The sequence below is a fragment of the Pseudopipra pipra genome, chromosome W (assembly GCF_036250125.1).
Source record: "Pseudopipra pipra isolate bDixPip1 chromosome W, bDixPip1.hap1, whole genome shotgun sequence".
Classification (NCBI taxonomy): domain Eukaryota; kingdom Metazoa; phylum Chordata; class Aves; order Passeriformes; family Pipridae; genus Pseudopipra; species Pseudopipra pipra.
Genome location: NC_087580.1, coordinates 23235547 through 23254703, shown reverse-complemented (window position 1 = coordinate 23254703; position 19157 = coordinate 23235547). Strand labels below are relative to the sequence as shown.

Sequence of the window (19157 nt, the reverse complement as noted above, 5' to 3'; positions counted from 1 at the left end):
AAATAAGATTGCATTGTTTTTACAGCAATAGGTGTTAAGCATGCAGTGTGCTCATGGCATTCTCAAATGTTTTCTTCAAAAACAGAAGGGGAGACTGACGAAAAATCCTTTGAAGTAAGATTAGAAATAACGCGACATCCGTGCTTAGCTTTTGCATATTGCAGAAGGTTGTTAAGAATTTCCTATAGTTTGCCATTTTGCTTCTCTTACATGAAATTTGGCTGTTTTCCCCAGGGGCAGGGTGCAGGTAGAAGATTTGGAGACGGAACGATGAGACAGAAGGGGATATAGTCTTGCCCCCTGCAAAAGTAGCTTTATTGCCTTTATGATAAAATAGCATTGCTCTATAAGAAGGGTTGAAGATTTCCAAGATAATATTCTGTTCTTTCTTGCTGTATTTGTCTTTTACATGGAGAGTTATGCAGGATTTGCAGATTGCTGATGGCAGTTATGCCATAAATTTCCTTTGAATTATGAAACTGACAAGAAGTGCACAGCCAATGACCACTTGAAAATGTGTGTGTGATTGAGGAGCGTGTCTGAGGTGGCCACCTGAATGTTGTGTGAAAGAAAAAAGCTACATGAATGTGTGAATGTGTAAACTTAAAAATACTTTCTGCCGGTGTCAAGATTTTAGAGATGTGTAACGTGATTCTGTTGAACCATAGTGATTCCTTATTCTGAATGGGCTCTAAGTTATATTAAGGAAGGCCTACGATAGATATTGACAGTTATTGTAATCTTAGTAATAGCTCGTGTTGCCTTTTCTTGTATTACTAGACGTGTAAATACTACGACAAAGAAAGCATTGTTGGCACAAAATAAAAACGGGGGAAATTGTAGAGGATTGGTTAGAAATGCGAGGACATATGAACATGGCTAAGGCTATAGATGAGCTGCTAAAGTATAAGACGCAGTCTGACTAGGCCCATGAGAAAATCTGAGATAGCAGGGCCATGAGAAAGCAGCAGCGTCCTTGGGTATTCTAAATTGAGCTGAAGAACAGGAGCTAGGCATTACCAAAACAGAGACACTTAACGAGCCACCTGTGTAAACAATGAAAGACAGTTAAGATGATATCACCACCTAACTGAGCACCAATAATGAGCCTAATTTCTGTAATATTCATGAACCTATTATAGAGTGTATATTAAGCTGTTATCAATCTACAATAAACGAAGTTCCTGGATTCTCACATTGAGGTGTCTAGAGCTTTCCGTCGCGACAATAAAGAAAACTATAAGTGTTCTGTCCAAGATCAAGGTGAGATTCTCTCTCTTCTAATATTTCACTGACCTAGGAAGCAAGAATTTGGCACAGAATTAATACTGGAGAAAACTGAGACCAGTGAAACCTCCTGAGCTCAGGAGAACCTGACTGTGCTGGGGAATCAGAGCTTTCCCCCTGGGAAATGAACTGCTCTGACACAGGGGGAAGAAACCAGGAACAAAGGCTGAGTTCAAATGCTCCAGAGTAAACAACTCGTTCCTCACCAAAAGGTCTGAGCTCCCCTTAACTCATCTCTAGACATCCCTGGAAATAAAACAGCCTGACCTTGAACCCAAGGGAAACAAAGACAAATTCCATGGCTTTAGCTGGAGCAAGGCTGGGGGGGGATGTGCCAGTCCTCTCTGACATCACGTGTTCCTCATGACATCACATCCTTCCTGTGACATCACACCTCCCCTTGTGACATCACATCTCCCTATGACATCATCATATGACATCACATCTCTCCAATGATGCCATATAATCCCTGTGAGGTCACGTTCTCCCCTGTGACATCACATCTGATGTCACATCCATCATATGACTTCACATCTCTCCTGTGATATCATATAGTCCCTGTGACATCACATCCTCCATGACATCACATCTCCCCTATGATGTCACATTTATCATATGACATCACACCTCTCCTGTGATATCATATCATCCCTGTGACGTCATGTCCTCCCCGGGACATCCCAATGTCCCCAGGACATCACATCTCGTCTATGACACCACATCCTTCCTGTGACATGACATTTCCCCTATGACATCACACCACCTCATAACATGACAGCTCCCCTGTGACATCACACCTGCCCTGTGACATCACATCTCCCCTACGACATCCCACCACCACATGACATCACAGCTCCCCTATGACATCACAGGTCCCCTATGACATTACATCCTTGTCATGACATCAAGGCTGCTCGATGACATCACATCCATCATCCCCCGTGACATCACACCTCTCCTGTGATATCATATAATCCCTATGACATCACATCCTTTCTGTGACATCACATTTCTCCTGTGATATCATATCATGCCTGTGACATCCCGTGCTCACCTATGACATCACATCCTCCCCTCTGACATCACACCTCCCTTGTGACATCGTATGCTTCCTGTGACATCACATCTCCCCTATGACATCACATCTTCATTGCGTCATCACATCTCCCCTATGATGTCACATCCATCATGTGACATCACATCTCTCTTGTGACATCACATCTCCCTTGTGACATCATGTCCTCCCCGCAGCATCACATCCTCCACCGTGACATCACATCCTTCCTGTGACATCACATCTCCCCTATGATGCCACATCCATCATATGACATCACATCTCTCTTGTGATATCATATCCCTGTGACATCCTGGGCTTGCCTGTGACATCACATTCTCCCTGTGACATCACATCTCCCTTGTGATATCACATCCTTGTTGGGACATCAAGGCTCCTCTATGACGTCACATCCATCATATGACATCACATCTCCCCTGTGACATCACATCCAGTGACATCCAGATCCATCCCAAGGTTGGGGGTGTGTGAGATATGCAGAACCACAAATGCCTGCACAGCCCAGAGCAGTCAGTGTGGGGCTGTGCTTGCTGCTGCAGAGACCCCCAGGGAACAAACCCAGGCAGGAGTTTGGGGGGGTGTCCCTAAGGAGGACACTTGCCTTATTATTGCTTATTATTTGTAATATCTTATAGATCTATCACACAACAGCTAAGGATGGATTCTGTAGAATATGTGCCAGAGATATTTGGGTTGGGTCTGGCTGAGCTGCAGTTCAGTTCCCCACAGCAGCCCTCCCAGGGCTGGGCTTGGCATGGCAGCTGGAAGGGGGTTGAGAACACCCCAGTGTTTTGGCCACTGCTGAGCACAGCACCAACACTGGGACATTCCTTCCTTAGCTGAGGGCAAGAGCCTGGCAGGGGACCCAAGTAGGCCAGCTGAGCCCAACTGACCCAAGGGACATTGCAGACCATGGGAGGTCAGCCCAGCTCTAAAGCTGAGGCCCGGAGCAGGAGGGGGGCATTCATTGTCTAATGGCTGCCTGCTGAGGAACCCTCACAGGTACCCAAGCCCTGCTCCTCGGGAGTGGCCGACCATGGCTGCTCATGGGGAGTAGAGAACAAACCCTGCTGTCTTTGGCTTCTGTGTGCACAAGCTTTGCTTTGCTTTTTGCTTTAAAAAAACTGCCTTATCTCAATCCACTATATTTTTTTCCACCTTGCTCTCTCCCCTGTCCTGCTGGGAAGGGGAGTGATAGAGCGGCTGGGAGGGCACCTGGTGTCCAGCCAAGGTCAACCCACCACACACCTGAACACTTCCAGAGACTCCACCACCTCCCTGGGCTACTTGTTCCAATGCCTGAACCCTCTCTCAGTGGAAAAAGGGGTTTTTTTAACATCTAGTCTGAGCCTCACTTGATGCAACTGAAGGCCATTTCCTCTCTTCCTTTCACTAAAGACTTTGCAGAAGAGACCAACCCAATCCCACTAAAACCTCCTTTCAGGTCATTGCAGAGAGCAATGAGGTCCCCCCTGAGCCTCCCCTTATCCAGACTCAACCAGCCCAGTTCCCTCAGCCGTCCCTCAGCAGACATGTTTTCCAGAGCCTTCCCCAGCTCCGTTCCCTTCTCTGGACACGCTCCAGCCCCTCAAGGGCCTTTTGGCACTGAGGGGCCAGAACTGGACACAGCACTCCAGGTGGGGCCTCCCCAGTGCCCAGCACAGAGGGGCAATCAGTTCTCTGCTCCTGCTGGCCACACTCTTCTCCACAAAGGCCACGATGCCCTTGGCCTTCTTGCCCCCCTGGGCACACTCTGCCTCATATCCAGTCTCTGTCAAGCAGCACCCCCAAGTCCCTTCCTGCTGAGCAGCTCTCCAGCCCCTCTGCCCCCAGCCTAGAATGTTCCAGGGGGTTGTTGGGAGCCAAGGGCAGGCCCTGACACTTGGCCTTATTGATTCAGCCTGTCCAGATCCCTCTGCAGAGCCTTCCTGCCCTCCAGCACATCCACACTCACACCCAACCTGGTGTTGTCCACGACTTTACTGAGGGGGCTCTCAATCCCCTGGCCCAGATCATCAAGAACGATGTTAAACTGGAGCAGCCCCAGCCCTGAGCCCTTGGGAACCCCACTAGTGACCGGCCCCACCTGGATTTCCTTCCATTCCCCACCACTCCCTGGCCCATCAGACACTTTGTCACCCAGCAAACAGGTCCCTGGGCAAGCCATGAGCAGCCAGTTTGTGCAGGAGATGCTGGGGGAGATGGTGCCAAAGGCTTTCTGGAATTCCAGAGAGACACATCCCAGCCTTTCCCTCAGCTGCTGAGCGGGTCCTTTGTCAGAGAAGCAGATGAGGTTGGTCAGGCAGGACCTGCCTTTCCCAACCCCACGCTGGCTGGGCCTGATCCCCTGGTTGTCCTGCCCGTGCCATGGGATGGCACTGAGGAGGATCTGCTGCATGGACTTCCCCGGTCCTGAGGTCAATGGAACAGGCCAGGAGTTGCCCAGATGCTCCTTTTGGCCCTTCCTGGGGATGGGCATCCCATGTGCTTGTTGCCAGTCAGCTGGGACTTGTGCAGTTGAGCAGCACTGCTGGGCAATGAGTGAGAGTGGTTTGGCCAGTTCTTTCTCCAGCTCCCTCAGGACTCTTGGCTGCATCCCATGTGGGCCCAGGCACTTGGGGGGGTCTCACTGGCAGAGCAGGTCACTGACCATTTCCTCCTGCATTCTGGGGGCTTCACTCAGCTCCCCACCACCAACTGCCAGCCCTGGGAGCTGGGGATGCTGAGGACAACTGCTTTGGGTGTTAAAGACTGAGGTAAATAAAGCAATGAGTAACCTCATGGAACGATGGACCACTGTGACACTGCAGGGCCTTCTGGAGCCCTGGGACACTGGGCAATCTCATGGAATCAAGGCAGCACTGTCACCCTGGGAAAACTCCTGGAATTCAGGGCCCATTGTGACACTGCAGGTGTCACACATGGAACAAAAGGAACCCTGGGATGCTGCAGAAACTCCTGGAACCAAGGGAGCATTGTGACATTGAGGGGGCTGATGGAATCAGGAGTCCATTGGGACAATCCAGGGCCTCATGAAATCAAAGGAATTCTGGGACACTGTCAAACCTCCTGCAACCAAGGATTCCTGCTGACATGTGTGTCCTCCTGGAACCAAGGGAGCCCTGAGATATTTCTGAACCTCCCAGAATCCAGGGGCCATTGGGACCCTGCAGAACCTCCTGCATTCAAGTGGTTCCTTGTGAAACTGCAGGCTCTCCTGGAACCCAAGGATTCCTGGAACACTGCAGAGCTCACGGAACCAAGGGGCCACTGTCCCACTGCAGCTGCTTCTGAAGCACAAGGGACCCTGGGACAATGGGAAATCTCCTGGAATCCAAAGGGCATTTGGGGACTGCAGTGCCTCATGGAACTAAAGGAACCTTTGGAAACTGTGGAAGTTCATGGAATCCAGGGGCCATTGGGACATGTGGGGCCTCCTGGAAGCAAAGGAACCCTGAGAATTTCTATGGGAACAAGTTAAGGCAGCAGCAGCTGCATTCAGTTAATCAGGATCAACCAGGAGTGTTTTGGCCTTGACTGGTGTTTTCCATCCAGAGAGGGCTGTTTGCCAAAGTGGAAACCACTTGGAACGCTCTGCAGGGCAGCCTGGGTTTTTCTCTGGTGGTTGAACACAGCCAGCACATGAGGGGAGGGGAATGTGTGGGATCAGGGCACTGCTTTGGGGCCATGCTGGGAATTCCAGTGGACTAAAAGACAAAGTCCAGGTGCTGTTTCCAAAGGAACCCCAATGAAAGGGGGACATTGGAAAGATGGGTGGACAAGTCCTGCAATGGAACTCTGTGTGTGCAGCCTCATTTTCTCCTTCAGCACCCACAGGAGAGGGGGTAAAAACTGGGGGTTGGGACCCCAAAACTGATTGGGGGGGATATTGGGGATTGAGGGGACAGTGGGAAATTGGGAAGAACAGGGAGAAGGGTGGAAAAGGGGGGGTGGTCTGGCAGGTCAAACAGTCCCATGGGGGTCTTTGGACACAGTGGGGTTCGCAAAGGGGGGTGGCCCCCCGGAGCTCCCAACTTCCTGTGGGGTGCTGGGGGCTGCTGGATCCAATCTCAGCCTTGGATCCTGCCAACACTTTCAGTTTACGGGAATTACAGAGCTGTGACTGAAACACTTCTGTCCCCCACGTTTAAAGGATGGTAGATCAGATCAGTTGATAGAAATTAATTATTTAGGGTTACAAATGATCAGACAAAAGATCTTCATCACAATTAATTACTGCACAATAGAAACACTAAAACTACCAGGAGTACAGGAGAAGAGAGGACAGTGCTCTACACTAAAGCAATTGTTGAAGCAATTCTACTCAAGCTGGCACCAAAGCAATAATTCTTAATTAGAGATGGATGGAACTCCCCCAGACCAACGCTCGTGGGGAGATCTCTGCTCTCAACCTCCAGCAGTGACCTTGGGGGGTCCCCAGCCAAGGCAGGAATCTCCACACACCCCCCAGGAAGGGTTCTGTTGGAAGAACCTGCCCCTGGGAAAGGGGACTGGCCCTTTGTGGTCAAAAGGGATGGACTGACAGTCACTGGACTCCAGGGGTTGCCTCCCCATCAGGGGGTTCATTTGGGGTGGAAGCAGCGGCCGAAGCTCTTCCTGCCTGATGAGGTAGGAGTTCTGGATGAAGCTCTTCCCGCACTCGGTGCAGAGGGAATCCTGCTTCTTGTTGCAGAGCACTGCAGGCACAAATTGGCTGCAGAGAACCTGGTCTCTGCACAGAAGCTGGTGGATGGAGAGGATTTGGCTCTGGCCAAGGTTACTGTGTGCCATGCTTTAGTCCTGGCTGGCACCAAGGTGCTGATGACTGGCGTGGGGTCAGTGACACTTTCCCTGCCTTGCTCAGGTGGCTGTGCTGCTCCTGTATCACACCTCTGTGAGCTGCAAGAGCCCTGGTGACTGGAATGAGTTTGACTACAAGACCCAGGTAATCCCTCTGGGGTTCCCTCCCTTGGGGTGCAGCAGGAGCAGCGGTGGCTTTCAGGGGGTGCTCTGAGACCTGCCCTCCTATTCTGGGTCCCCTTAAAAGACAGTGTGGAGTGGGTACTGCAGTGCTCACCGGTGTTTTTGGTCTTTCAAAGGCTTGTGGCAGCAAGTGTGGGCACCAGCATGGGTAGGCAAGGGAGCTGCCTGCTGCCCCAAGTCTGCTGTGGTTGCTTCCTGTGAGCTGCAGCAGAGCTGCTGACCCCATGGCTCCTCTGACACAGGTTGAGCTGGCATCAATCCTCAAATTTGTGCTGGATAATGAGGAGAGCCTGAATGAGAACCTAGAGCCATTTCTGCTGACGAAAGGTGAGTGCTGTGTCTGCTCATGCCTGAGGAGATGTGAGCTGTGCCTGAATCTCTTCCCACATTCCCCACACGTGTAGGGCCGTTCCCCAGTGTGGATGCGCTGATGTTGGATCAGGATGGAGTTGCAGTTGAAGCTCTTCCCACATTCCCCACATGTGTAGGGCCCTACACCAGTGTGGATGTGCTGGTGAGTGAAGAGGCTGGAGCTCAGGCTGAAGCTCTTCCCACACTCCAAGCACCTGAAGGGCTTCTCCCTGCTGGGAGGCTGCTCAAGGACCACCAGCTCAGAGCTCCCCCTCAAGCTCCGGCTGCCTTCCCGGCACAGGCTGGCTCTTTCCTCCTCAGAGCACCCTGGGATGGCTTTGGAGCCCCTCCTGCGGGGGGATCTCCGGCCCTTTTCCTCCCCGCTGCCTTCCTGCGCCGGGGAGCCCTTCAAAACGGCCTCTCCCACCAGGCTCTCACGGGGGGATCTGTCCTCCGGGCTCTCCGTCCTCAGCTCGGGGCCTGGGGCAGGAAGCAAGAAGGACAGGGAGGGGATTTGCCTCCGGCCCACAGGGAAGGCCAAGGACATCCCCCCAACTCCGGCCCCGGCAGGACGGCGGCGCCAGCGGGGTTGTCCTGCAGCCGGGGCCATGCTCGGCTGACAGAGCCAGCACAACACCCGCCCAAAGGGACACTGACTGCCTCCTCACCTGCCTGGGGGGCCCAAGGCATCTTCCTCTTCCTCGCAGCCTCCTTCATCTGGCCAAGCTTTGGGAAGGAGAAATCCTGATGGGGGGGAAAACAAGGGCTGAGCGTGTTGGCTTGGGGGTTCCTCCTGCCCAAGTCCATCTCTAGAACACATCGGGCATCTTGTGACCATAAAAACCTCTAAAACACCAAGATTCAGCCCAGAAATCCCAAACCATCGATACTCAGGCAAAAAACCCTTCAGAAATAGCAAGATGAACCCTCCCAAACTGCAAAAAGTTAGGATTCAGCCAAAAAGTACTCCAGAATATGACTATTCAGCCCAAAGAAAAGTGTTTAATTAGGAGAATGAGGGGAATGAGATCATTTCATGAGCACTTGATTGAGTTGCTGTATATTAATCAAAAGCTGTATTAATGTAGTTTCATTTAAAACTCACCAGGGCTGTTACTGGAGCTTATCTGGCCACCTGCCAGTCCAGGGCTGTTTCTCCAAACCACCAATCCAAGTGTGCCAAACGCCCTGGTTGGTCAGTGCTGGCTGGGGCAGCGGGCACTCGCTGAGGGGATGAGAAAACTGCACCCGGGGCTGGGCTGAAAGAGGCTTCAGCACCACTTCTGATGGCCCAGGGGCAGCATCTGGCTTCTCCCAAACAGAGAGATGGCACTTGTTCCTCTGCAGGGAGTCAAGGGCAGGAGGGTGACTCCTGCTGCATGGATGGAATGGCAGAGGATCCCTTGGGTCCCCAGGCTGGATCAGAAAACAGGAATATACACAAAAGGTCACCACAAAGATTTCTAGGGCAGTGTCCTGTAGGGAGGGGACAGTGTCACCCCACCAGGGCAGGGCTGGCAAGTGGGAGGCTGCTCCAGGGCTCTGCAAGAGGCCTCGTGCTCTGCTCGGCCCCAGCACTGGCTGGTCCCAACACCCCCGGCTGCCCCCGGCCCTGGGCAGCTCTGCTGCCACAGGCTGTGCCCTCACCGTGGCCCTGCAATGGCCCTGCCTGTCCCTCACCCGGGGCCCTGCCCACATCCCTGTCCCTTGGCTCTCTCTCTGCCAGCTCAGTGTGGGGCACACGGGTTGGGGGTCCCTCCCAAGCCCCCCGGGCAGCCGGTGTTGGCTGGGGGGATGTGAGGGCTGGGCCTGCTCAGCACAGCCCCGGCCTCGTGCCCAGCGCCTCTTTCCTGCCCCACACAAGAGCTTCCCGGCCCCCCCAGGGCTCCCCTGCTGCTGCCTCTGCTCCTGGCCCTGCCTTTGCTGCTCCCTTGCCTGGGGCAGCGGCTGCAGGGGGGGGATGGCAGCAGCTTCAGCTCCACGGCACTTCCTGGGGGGAGCTCAGCCCGGGGGGACGGGCAGGGACCTGATGGGGATGGACAGGGGCCCAGCAGGGACAGCCAGGGCCTGCAGGGGAAGGCACAGGGACAACCTGGCCCCCCACACTGCCAGGGCTGTCTCTGCTCCTCCTTGCAGGCTCCGTGGCCAGGTACAGTTGGTGTTCCTGGGTGCCCACCATCTCAGCACTTGCAGCCGCTCAAATCAGCGCCCGCAGCTCTGCAGCAAAGCCCCAGCTCACCTGGCACACAGGGGATGGACACAGCACCTGCTCGGGGATGGGCACACACAGCTTTGTGCCTTCCCCACCACAGGGCTCTCCTTCCTCAGCAGCACCTCTGCCTTGCACTTATTCTCAGCCTCACCTCAGGGACAGCTCTGGGCTCACCTCCGCGCCACTTCTCAGCCTCACCTCAGGGCCTGGGCTCAAGGACAGGAACCTGCAGGGAGGGGACATCAGGTGCAAGCTGAGGGCTGCCTGCCTGCACTGGGCTGGGGGCTTCTTTCTCCTTCTACAACCAGCCCAGAACTCAGCCTGCTTTTCTAACACCACACATGTACAGACTAACCTTGCAGATAGATATGGACAGACATCTCTATCCCCCTGGGGATGGAGCCTCAAGCATGTGCTGCCACAGGAATGGCAATCAGAGAATCACAGAATCAGCCACGTTGGAAAAGACCTCTGAGATCATCAAGTCCAACCCTGGATCCAACCCCGCCGTGCTTCCCAGACCATGGCACTGAGGCCACATCCACTCTCACCTTCAACAGCTCCAGGGACGGGGACTCCACCCCCTCCCTGCCCAGCCCATTCCAAGGCCTCATTACTCTCTCAGCAAAAAATTGCTTCCCAATATCCAACCTAAACCTCCCCTGGCACAGATCCAGACCCAGCCCTCTTGTCCTACTGCTCCTGCCTGGCAGAACAGCCCCACCCCCACCTGGCTACACCCTCCTGGCAGGGACTTGCAGAGAGTCAGGAGGTCTCCCCTGAGCCTCCTCTTCTCCAGCCTCAACACCCCCAGCTCCCTCAGCCTCTCCTCACAGCACTTGTGCTCCAGAGCCCTCCTGCCTTCCAGCACATCAACACACCCCCAGCTTGGTGTCACCTGCACATTTGCTGATGAAATGCCTGGTTCTCCAGCAGCTGCAGATGCTCAAGGGGCAGCAGGACCAAGTCAGGGGCCTGGGGGGCTTTGGGGTCTGGGAGGGTCCTGGGGGAGCTGGGGAGGGGCTTTGGGGATTGGGGGTACAAACCAGGACAGACCAGGACAGACCAGGACAGACCTGGACAGTCCAGTACCCCCTCACTGCTCCCCAGATCTCTCCTGGAGCTGGGCCACGTTGTTGGGGGACACCTGAGCCCCCCCCAGTGCCCTCCCAGTACAGCCCAGTGCCCCCAGTACAGCCCACTGTGTTCCTGTCCCAGGGTGTGGGGGATCCCTCTTTGGGGGCATTGGAAGGGATTTGAGGGAGGGCTGGGGGAGATTTGGGGAGATCTGGGGGGGTTGGATGGGGATTTGGGGGTTTTGGGGGGGCTTTGGTTACATTTAGGGGAGTTAAAAGAGGTCTTGGGGGGTTAAAAGAGATCTGTGAGGGAAGGGGATTAAAGGGAAAAGGGGGGTTAGGAGACATTTGAGGGGGTTAATGATGTCTGGGGGGAAAGAGGAGAGGCAGCACCACAAACAGGTGAGTCCTGAGACTCAAAACTCCTGAAAGCCCCTCAGAAATCCATCCCTGAACTCATCAAAACCTCATCAAGGACACCCCAAATCTCCTCAGAGACATCAACTTCCCCCCCCGGACCCCCAAACCCTCTCAGTGACCTGCAAAACCCACCTGGGACCCCCCAAGCCCTTTCAGGGACCCCATAAACCTCTTCAAGGGCCCTCAAAACCCTCTTGGACTTCCGAAATCCCCCTAGAAACTCTGAAAACTGCTTCAAAGACCCCCAGGACCTCCCAATTCCCTTGGAGACTCCAAAACTCCCTCAGGGATTCCCAAACCCCTTCAGGGACCTTCAACCTCCACCCTAAGTCCCCTCAGGACAACAAACCCCCTCACAGACCCCCCAAAACCTCCTCAGCGACCCCTAAAAGCCCCTAAGGGACCCCAAAACCACACAACAGCAGAAGAGCTTTCTGTAAAGGAAGGGAGCAAAGAATCTGAGAAGGAGGAGACCAAGGAAAAACTGAAGCAAAGCAATAAAATCATCCTGGCCCTTGCAGTTTTTTCCTTCACCTTTCTCTCACTTTTCCCCTTTTTTAGGGTTATTTTTTTGTTGGGCTGGTTTTGATTTTTTTTTCCCGAGGGACTTTCTCGGAATCGAATCGAACATCCGGGTTCTTGGGAGGCCCCCGGGCCCCGCAGCCCCCGAGAGGGTTCCAAGGCACCGCGCTCTGACCCTCGGGAACCCCCGAGCCCCCCCGCCAAACCCTCCCGAGCCCTCCAGCCTTTCCACCCACAGCCGCGCCTCCCCGCAGCCCCCGAGGGGATCCCCAGACCCCGCTCTCCCGCACCCCCCCAGCTCTCACAGCACAATGCGGGCCCCGCCGCCATCAACGATTCCCGGAAGTCGACACGGCGCTCTGCGCGCGCACCGCGCTTAGAGAACACCGCCGCAGCCAATCAGCGCGCGGCCACGCCCCCGCACGACCACCGCCGCGCCTGCGCTCTGCGCGGGGCACCACGGGAGTTGTAGTCCTTGCGGCGGGTCACAGCGGCCATTTGCACGTGCGGAGGGAGGATAATAAGGCTTTTGTTCTTTATTCCTTCATTTTTGTTCTTTTTTCTTTTTGCTTTATTTTTTCCCTTTTTTCTTTTTTCTGTCTCTTTTTCTTTTTTCCTTTTTTCCTTTTTTCTTTCTTTTTTATTATTTGTCTCATTTTTCTTAGTTTTTCTGTCTTTTTTTCTCTTTTTTCTTCCTTTTTTTCTTTTTTCTTTTTTTCCATGTTTTTTCCTTTTCCTTTTTTTTTTTACATTGTTTTCTATCAGTTGTATTTTCAAGGAAGATGTAAACACATATCAAAACAATCTCCACGTACATGTCTTACAACAACAGATAATCTGCCATTGTTCCAGGTCCAGGAGGGTTCCCAGGATCACAAACACTGAGATACAAAGGTGCTCACACAAAAAAACAGCTTTTCCTGCTTTTTTCCACAGGTAAAGCAAGCGTGGAAGGGGCACCTGGCCCCAGGCAAGATGCTTTTACAGCCACTTTGACCAGCCCAAAGTGGATCTGGCTGGGAAATGGGATTATGCCCATGCTTTCAAGGAGGATTTCCACAGTACATTGAGGGGAAACATTGAGGGCCATTTCTTCAAGGGATGAGAAGAGGGGGAGCAGGTGCTGTGGCCCCAGAGCTTCTCTCTGCTTTGGGGACACTTCTGTGTTTTCCTCTGTCCATTGAATTCCCAACAAAGAATCAAAAAGCTACAGGAACTCCAGTCTGGAGTGGCCAGGACATGTGGAAGCAGGGGAATTTTTCTTCCCAGCTGGGATTGAGAGTGCAATTTCACACTCCTTTGGAGAGCATTAACTAAGACAGCCCATTTCTGCCCAGGGATCTTCCAGGGGGAACTCAATCCGGGCTCTGGGCAGGTCCCTGCAGGGGCAGCAGCTTCCTCTGCACATTTGAGGGGATAAAGCTGCTCTAACCCTGCACTCCAACCACTCCACAGCAATTTAGGACCTCTGAGGACAGTTCCCCACTGTTTCCACCCCAGCAGAGACCTGAACACATCCTGTGGGCACTGTGTGACCACCCCTGGCATTAACACCCTGCAGGGATGAAGACACTGACTGTAAAGACACTTGTCTACCTGGAAACCTCCACTTTGTTTGCTACTATACAGCAATAACATTTTCTATTCATATTGCAGCTACAGACTTAACAAATAGAATTGCATATATTGTGCTTTAGACATTAAAATGCATTCCAAAGTCAGGCAATGCTAAACAATGAAAGTCTTAAACTCTCCCCCCCAAACCAGCCCCACTTTCTGGTTTCAGAACCAGCCCACTTCCTCACTCTCTTCACAAAGGGAGAAACTCTCTCTCTCCACCTCTGAAACAAAAATTCCCTCCCCAAAAGTGATCAGAAAGAGTCTACTTAGGCACTACTGCAAATGGAAGTTGTCTAATAAGCATTCCTTCTAACTCAGGAAGGGGAGGAGGTGAAGAAAGTCACAACAAATGTTTGGATTCCTTCCTCTTTGACGTGTTCTCTTCCCTATCTGATGCTCTGGGACGTGTGCAAGGGGGTCAGCATCTCTTCAAAGATGGCTCCTTTCACATCAGAGCCCCTCAAATTGGCTTCCTGGAGGTCACAACCTGATAGGTCACAATTTGGAAGGGGAAAAGAAAAAGAAGTGTCAATGGAATGCACCCAGAACTCTGTTCAAAGCTTTACTGGAAGTCCATTTACCTGAACTCCATTGTACTCTGAAGCTGGAGAGATCAATCAAAAGCCACCAATCCCCCAAATTCCCAGCTGACTATAGGAGAGAAAGGAATAGGATGGAAAATGAATCCCAACTCACTTCCAAATCAGTTCCTGCCAACGTTGCTCCCCTGAGGTTACAGTTCTTTAGTTTGGTGTTTCTCAGCGTTGCAACTCGGAGGTTAATTCCTGTCATCTGACTGCCCTCCATGGCCACTCCTTTCAGGTTGGCACCTGGAACACACACAGAAAGGAGTTCTGTGAGGAAAAACAGAAACACAGCAGCTCCACACTGGTGCTGCCTCAGAGCTGTGTGAATTGGAGGAGGACAAGGGGATTTGGGGCTGAGATGGTCACAGACTCAGTGCAGCCCTTGTGGGCCCTTCTCAGGGTTGGACAAACCACAGCTGGACCTTTTCTGGGCCATGGAAATGGACAAACACAGGCTTCAGTTGGCACAGATTGACAAGGCAAAAGCTTCTCACCTTCCAGATTAGCTTGAAGGCCTGAGGGGTCCTCAGAGTTGCAGCCTTTCAGGGACGCTCCCTCTGCGTTGGAGCGCAGCATCTTCCCCCCTGGCAGGTTGGCACACTGGCACAGACAGGAGTCACTGAGGGCCGGAAGAACAACACCAAAGACAGTCAAGGATACAGTTTTAATTTCTGCTTTGGGAGTCGATCCCATTAAATCATTATTGTGAGGAAGTGTAAAAGCTTTGGGAACCAGAACAACTCTAGATCCTCCCTTTGGATTCCCATTAACTCAGTGCAGGTGCAAAGTGACTCCACTTGGTCCCACACTCTCCCACCCCTTCCCCATCATCCCCCACTCCCCAGCCCCCTCATGCTCAGTTTGGGGGTCCCACCCTCGTTTCTCCCCACTCTTCTGACCTCTCCCACCCCTTTCCCATCATCTCCCAAACCTCAGATCCCTCCCCCTCCACTTTTGGGGAGTCCCACTCCCCTCCCACTCAGTCTGGGGTCCCACCACCCCTTTATCCCCTCTGACCCCCCTTTTCCCACCGACCTCCCCCTTCCCACCCCCCACTCACCCGAGAGCTCCTCGCCCGCAGCCGGGGGGGCTCCCAGCACCACCAGTGCCCAGAGAAGTCCCCCAGAAAAGGGGTTGGGTGGGGTCCTGGGTGGGCTTTGAGTGGGTTTAGGGCATGCTTGGGGGGCTGTGGGGATCCCAGTATGATCCCAGTATGATCACAGTTCCCCCTGCATGGTCCCAGTTGCTCCCAGTTGCCTCCAGCATAGACCCTGTCAATCCAAGTATGATCCCAGTCTTCCCCCAGCATGGTCCCAGTCAATCCCAGTTGCCCCATTTCACTTCCAGTCACTCCCAGTTGCACCCTTTATGCTCCCAGTTGCTCCCAGTATGATCCCAGGATGAGTTCAGTCACCCCCAGTATGATCCCAGGATGACCCCAGCACAGGCCCACCTGTTCCCAGTATGATCTCACTTCCCCAGCGTGGTTCCAGTTGCTCCCAGTCACTCCTACCATGACTCCTGTGGTTGTTTCCGTGTGTAGAAGCTCATCCCATAAGTGGTTGCACACAATGTCATGTAAGGCAGGCTCTGCTGACATCCTCCTGGGCAGTTTCAGTGTTGCCATCTGAGGACTTCCCTGCTCTGATTTCACCAGCTAACTCCTGCCGTGCCAAGTTGTGGCAAGGCAGGGGCAGGAGCAAGAAAACCAGTCTCTGTGTCCAATACAGAAGGTGGGAGGGTGGGAGGGCAATTCCCTCTGGGGATGGATTCTGCTGATGAAGAGTGTTCTGTCTCTTGGGCTGTGGGGTTGCTGCAGGGTTGCTGCCAAAGGTGTGTGCAGATGGACAGAGAAACAAGGTCAAGATGACCAAGTAAGAAATGATGAGGGAGCACACGACAGAACACTTTACAACTGTTGTGATCTTGGCCTGCCTGAAAAGAGGATGAAGAAAAAGTTTTAAGATTTTTGTCTTGTAATTTCATAGGGTTTTTTTGACTTTAAAGTTTTTGAAGAAAACTGTAGGATGTTTTTGCAGCTCCTTCTGTTGTAAACTAATTTTAAAAGGTGAAAAAAGAACACAAAGGTCTTGAGTATTTGTCTCAATAGTTAACAAAGTCCAGTGAAAGGTCAGTAATGGTTGGGATATAAATGGATGTTAATTAGGCATTGTCACTGGAACCTGACAACAATAATTTCTGTGGAAAATCACAATTTTCCTCCCAGAAGATTTATTTTGCTACCCAGTGAAGAGACTCTCTGAGTAAAATACCTAATTAATATTTGTCAGTGCAACCTACAAAGCCCACACATGGGTCTCTTGTGTTTGCCACTGGGTGCTGTGGGGAGAGAAGTGGTCACAGTGTTTTTCCCAGTCCCTTATTTTACTGGCAGAGGATCTGTATTGCTTTTTAGCAGTATTAAGCCCAATCATAACTCCAAGTATGTTTAGTTAGAACAATGAATAAACTCTCTGATTGAAAATCAGGATTAGCATTCCCTTTGTTGCCAGTAAACACTTTGATGGGTGGCTTGAGCTCCAAAATACATCTGAGATACTGTTGTTGATACTTAAATTTGTCATTTTGGCAATATCAGCTGAAGACCGAGAAACTTTGTTCTCCTCAAAACAACCAACTCCCATATTAGTCTATTGGATTTTTCATGCTGATTTTGCCAGTTCCATGTTAATGTCTGTTTTCTAATGTTGCAGCAAATCCAAAGACAATTTAGATATGCCCGCAGGTTGTCTTCTCCCAAGAGCTTGTTCAATCCCACTGGATTTTTGAGATTCATAAAAGTGTCATTTAAACAGCTGTTTTGATGGGCAACACCAGGAAATTTTAGGATTTTTTCCAAAAAACACCTGCTGAATGCAGTTTGATCCTCTTCTTGTTGTTTGTAATTGCATTGTCTGAAAATTTGACTGCAAGGCAGCAGGTTAACTGAAAAGCAGAGTTTCAGGTTTATTTTAGGTATGGGATGACTTTGGCAACCAGTGATGGGTTGTGCCAGCATGGTCCCAACTGCCCTCAGAATGCTCCCAGTCACTCCCAGTATGACTCCAGCCACCTTCACTGTGGGCCCAGTTGCTCCCAATATGATCCCAGTTGTGCCCAGCATGATCCCAGTTGCTCCCAGTTCCTCTCAGTGGGATCCTAGTAGCTCCCAGTTGTCCCCAGCATAGAACCAGTTGCTCCCAGTATGATCCTAGTCTGATCCAGTATGATCCCAGTACAATCACAGTTGCCACCAGTATGATCCCAGTGACTTCCAGACCCTTCCAGTACAAAGCCAGTTTGATCCCACTCATCCCCAGTATGGCTGCAGTCCCTCTCACACACTCCCAGGATTATTGCAGTCACTCCCAGTATGATCCCAGCATGACCCCAGCAAGAGCCCAGCTGCTCCCAGTAGGATCCCAGTTGCCCCCAGTGTGATTCCAGTTGCTCCCATTCACCCCTACCATGGTTCCAGTCACTCCCAGTATATCCCAGTTGCCTCCAACATGCTGCCAGGTGCTCCCAGTATGATCCCCGTTGCCCCAGTTCTGGTCCCACTGGATCCAGTTGGGGTCTCGGTGTATCCCGGTGTCCCCCCTGTCCCCCCACCCCGGTGTCACCCCCTTTTCTCTCCCCACAGAGCTCCTGAGCCGCCGGCGGCTGCAGCCCCTCCCCGGGGCCTCGGGCCCAGCCTGGACCCCCCCCCCGTCCCCGTGAGGATTTTGGGGGGGTCGTGTGTCCCCCCTCCCCTGCTGTCACTCTGCCTCCGCCCGGCTGCTCCCAGTGATCCCAGTACAGCTTCCCAGTTCTCTCCAGTCCTGGTTATTTGGGGGGCAGTGGGGGAGGGGCTTGGGGGGATCCCAAGGAGTGGAGCTGAGTTTGGGGGGGCAGAATCGGCCCCAGGATGGATCGGGAATGGGGACCTCCCTTTGTTCCCCCTGTGTCAACCCCTCTGGGAGGGTCTTGGTGGGGCACCTGCCCCTTAAAAGGCACTCAGCTCACCCCAAAAGGTGCTGGGACCCCCCTAAATCTCCCCACAGGCCCTGGAGAACCCCCCAAACATAGTCAGAGCCCACCCAGGATCCCACCTAACCCCTTTTTTTTGGGGTGCTGGGACCTCAAACTGAGTTGGAGGGAGCTGGGGATTGGGGGGATGATGTGGAAGATGTGAGAGGAGGGAAAAATGGGGGTTGGGACCCCCAGAGTAATCTGGAGGTGGGGTGGGGATTGAGAGGACCATGGAAAAGTGGGAGGAACAGGGAGAAGCGTGGAAAAGGGAGGGTGGTCTGGTGGGTCAGATGGTCCCATGGGGGTCTTTGGGCACAGGGGGGGCTGGGAAAGGGGGGTGGCCCCCTGAGCTTCCAACTTCCTGTGGGGTGCTGGGGGCTGCTGGATCCAATCTCAGCCTTGGATCCTGCCAACAGTTTCAGTTTAGAGGAATTACAGAGCTGTGACTGAACCACTTTTGTCTCTCAGGTTTTAATGATGGCAAATCAGATCTATTGATACAAATGAGTCATTTAGGGACATAAATAATCAGACAAAATATCTTCATCAGAATTATTTACTGCACAATACAAACACTAAAACTACCAGGAGTACAGGATAAGATAGGACAGTGCTCTACACTAAAGCAATTGTTGAAGTAATTCTACTCAAGCTGGCACAAAAGCAAGAATTCTTAATTAGAGATGGATGGAACTCCCCCAGACCAACGCTGGTGGGGAGATCTCTGCTCTCAACCTCCAGGAGGGACCTTGGGGGGTCCCCAGCCAAGGCAGGAATCTCCACACACCCCCCAGGAAGGGTTCTGTTGGAAGAAGCTGCCCCTGGGAAAGGGGACTGGCCCTTTGTGGTAGAAACCTCAGTTCGCTCAAGTGCAAAGGGCCGCTATGATCCCCCCTCCCCAAAGGGACAAGACAACTGGGGAAGGAAAGAGGGGCTTGGCTAACAGAGATCAAAGATTCCATGAGGTAAAAGCAGGTTCCGTTCGGGCTGAGGGCGCTGCGGCCCCGCCCGTG

At 52.6% G+C, this 19157-nt stretch overlaps 2 protein-coding genes across 4 annotated transcripts in view; both read right to left on the bottom strand.

Moving 5' to 3' along the window:
* Positions 1 to 7037: 7037 nt before the first annotated feature.
* LOC135405355 (zinc finger protein 629-like) overlaps positions 7038 to 19157 on the bottom strand; it is a 50574-nt gene continuing 38454 nt past the window's right edge. The window contains exons 1-4 of one of the 3 annotated variants that reach the window (XM_064640039.1): positions 12232 to 12279; positions 9936 to 10134; positions 8365 to 8440; positions 7038 to 8176 (exon numbers count right to left, since the gene is read on the bottom strand). In XM_064640039.1, coding sequence (XP_064496109.1) covers positions 7140 to 8176; positions 8365 to 8413 — 1086 coding nt within the window. In that variant the 5' untranslated portion in view covers positions 8414 to 8440; positions 9936 to 10134; positions 12232 to 12279 and the 3' untranslated portion in view covers positions 7038 to 7139. Of the gene's footprint in view, positions 8177 to 8364; positions 8441 to 9935; positions 10135 to 12231; positions 12281 to 19157 lie in introns of those variants that run through there. The other 2 variants (XM_064640040.1, XM_064640041.1) reach the window with 2 other exon arrangements.
* On the bottom strand, positions 13515 to 14785 carry LOC135405588 (BTB/POZ domain-containing protein KCTD9-like). The gene is made up of 3 exons (XM_064640295.1): positions 14628 to 14785; positions 14243 to 14376; positions 13515 to 14033 (listed from the first exon to the last, which is right to left on the bottom strand). The coding sequence occupies exons 1-3, from the start codon at positions 14707 to 14709 to the stop codon at positions 14007 to 14009; spliced, it is 243 nt and encodes an 80-aa protein (XP_064496365.1). The 5' UTR covers positions 14710 to 14785; the 3' UTR covers positions 13515 to 14006.

Excerpts from the sequence above, each read along its gene's own strand:
- LOC135405588 (XM_064640295.1), bottom strand. The coding sequence starts at position 14,709 with ATGCTGCGCTCCAACGCAGAGGGAGCGTCCCTGAAAGGCTGCAACTCT. Across the intron at positions 14,377-14,627 it reads CCTTCAAGCTAATCTGGAAG|GTGCCAACCTGAAAGGAGTG; the intron begins GTGAGAAGCTTT and ends TGTGTGTTCCAG. Across the intron at positions 14,034-14,242 it reads TGGCAGGAACTGATTTGGAA|GTTGTGACCTCCAGGAAGCC; the intron begins GTGAGTTGGGAT and ends GTGACCTATCAG.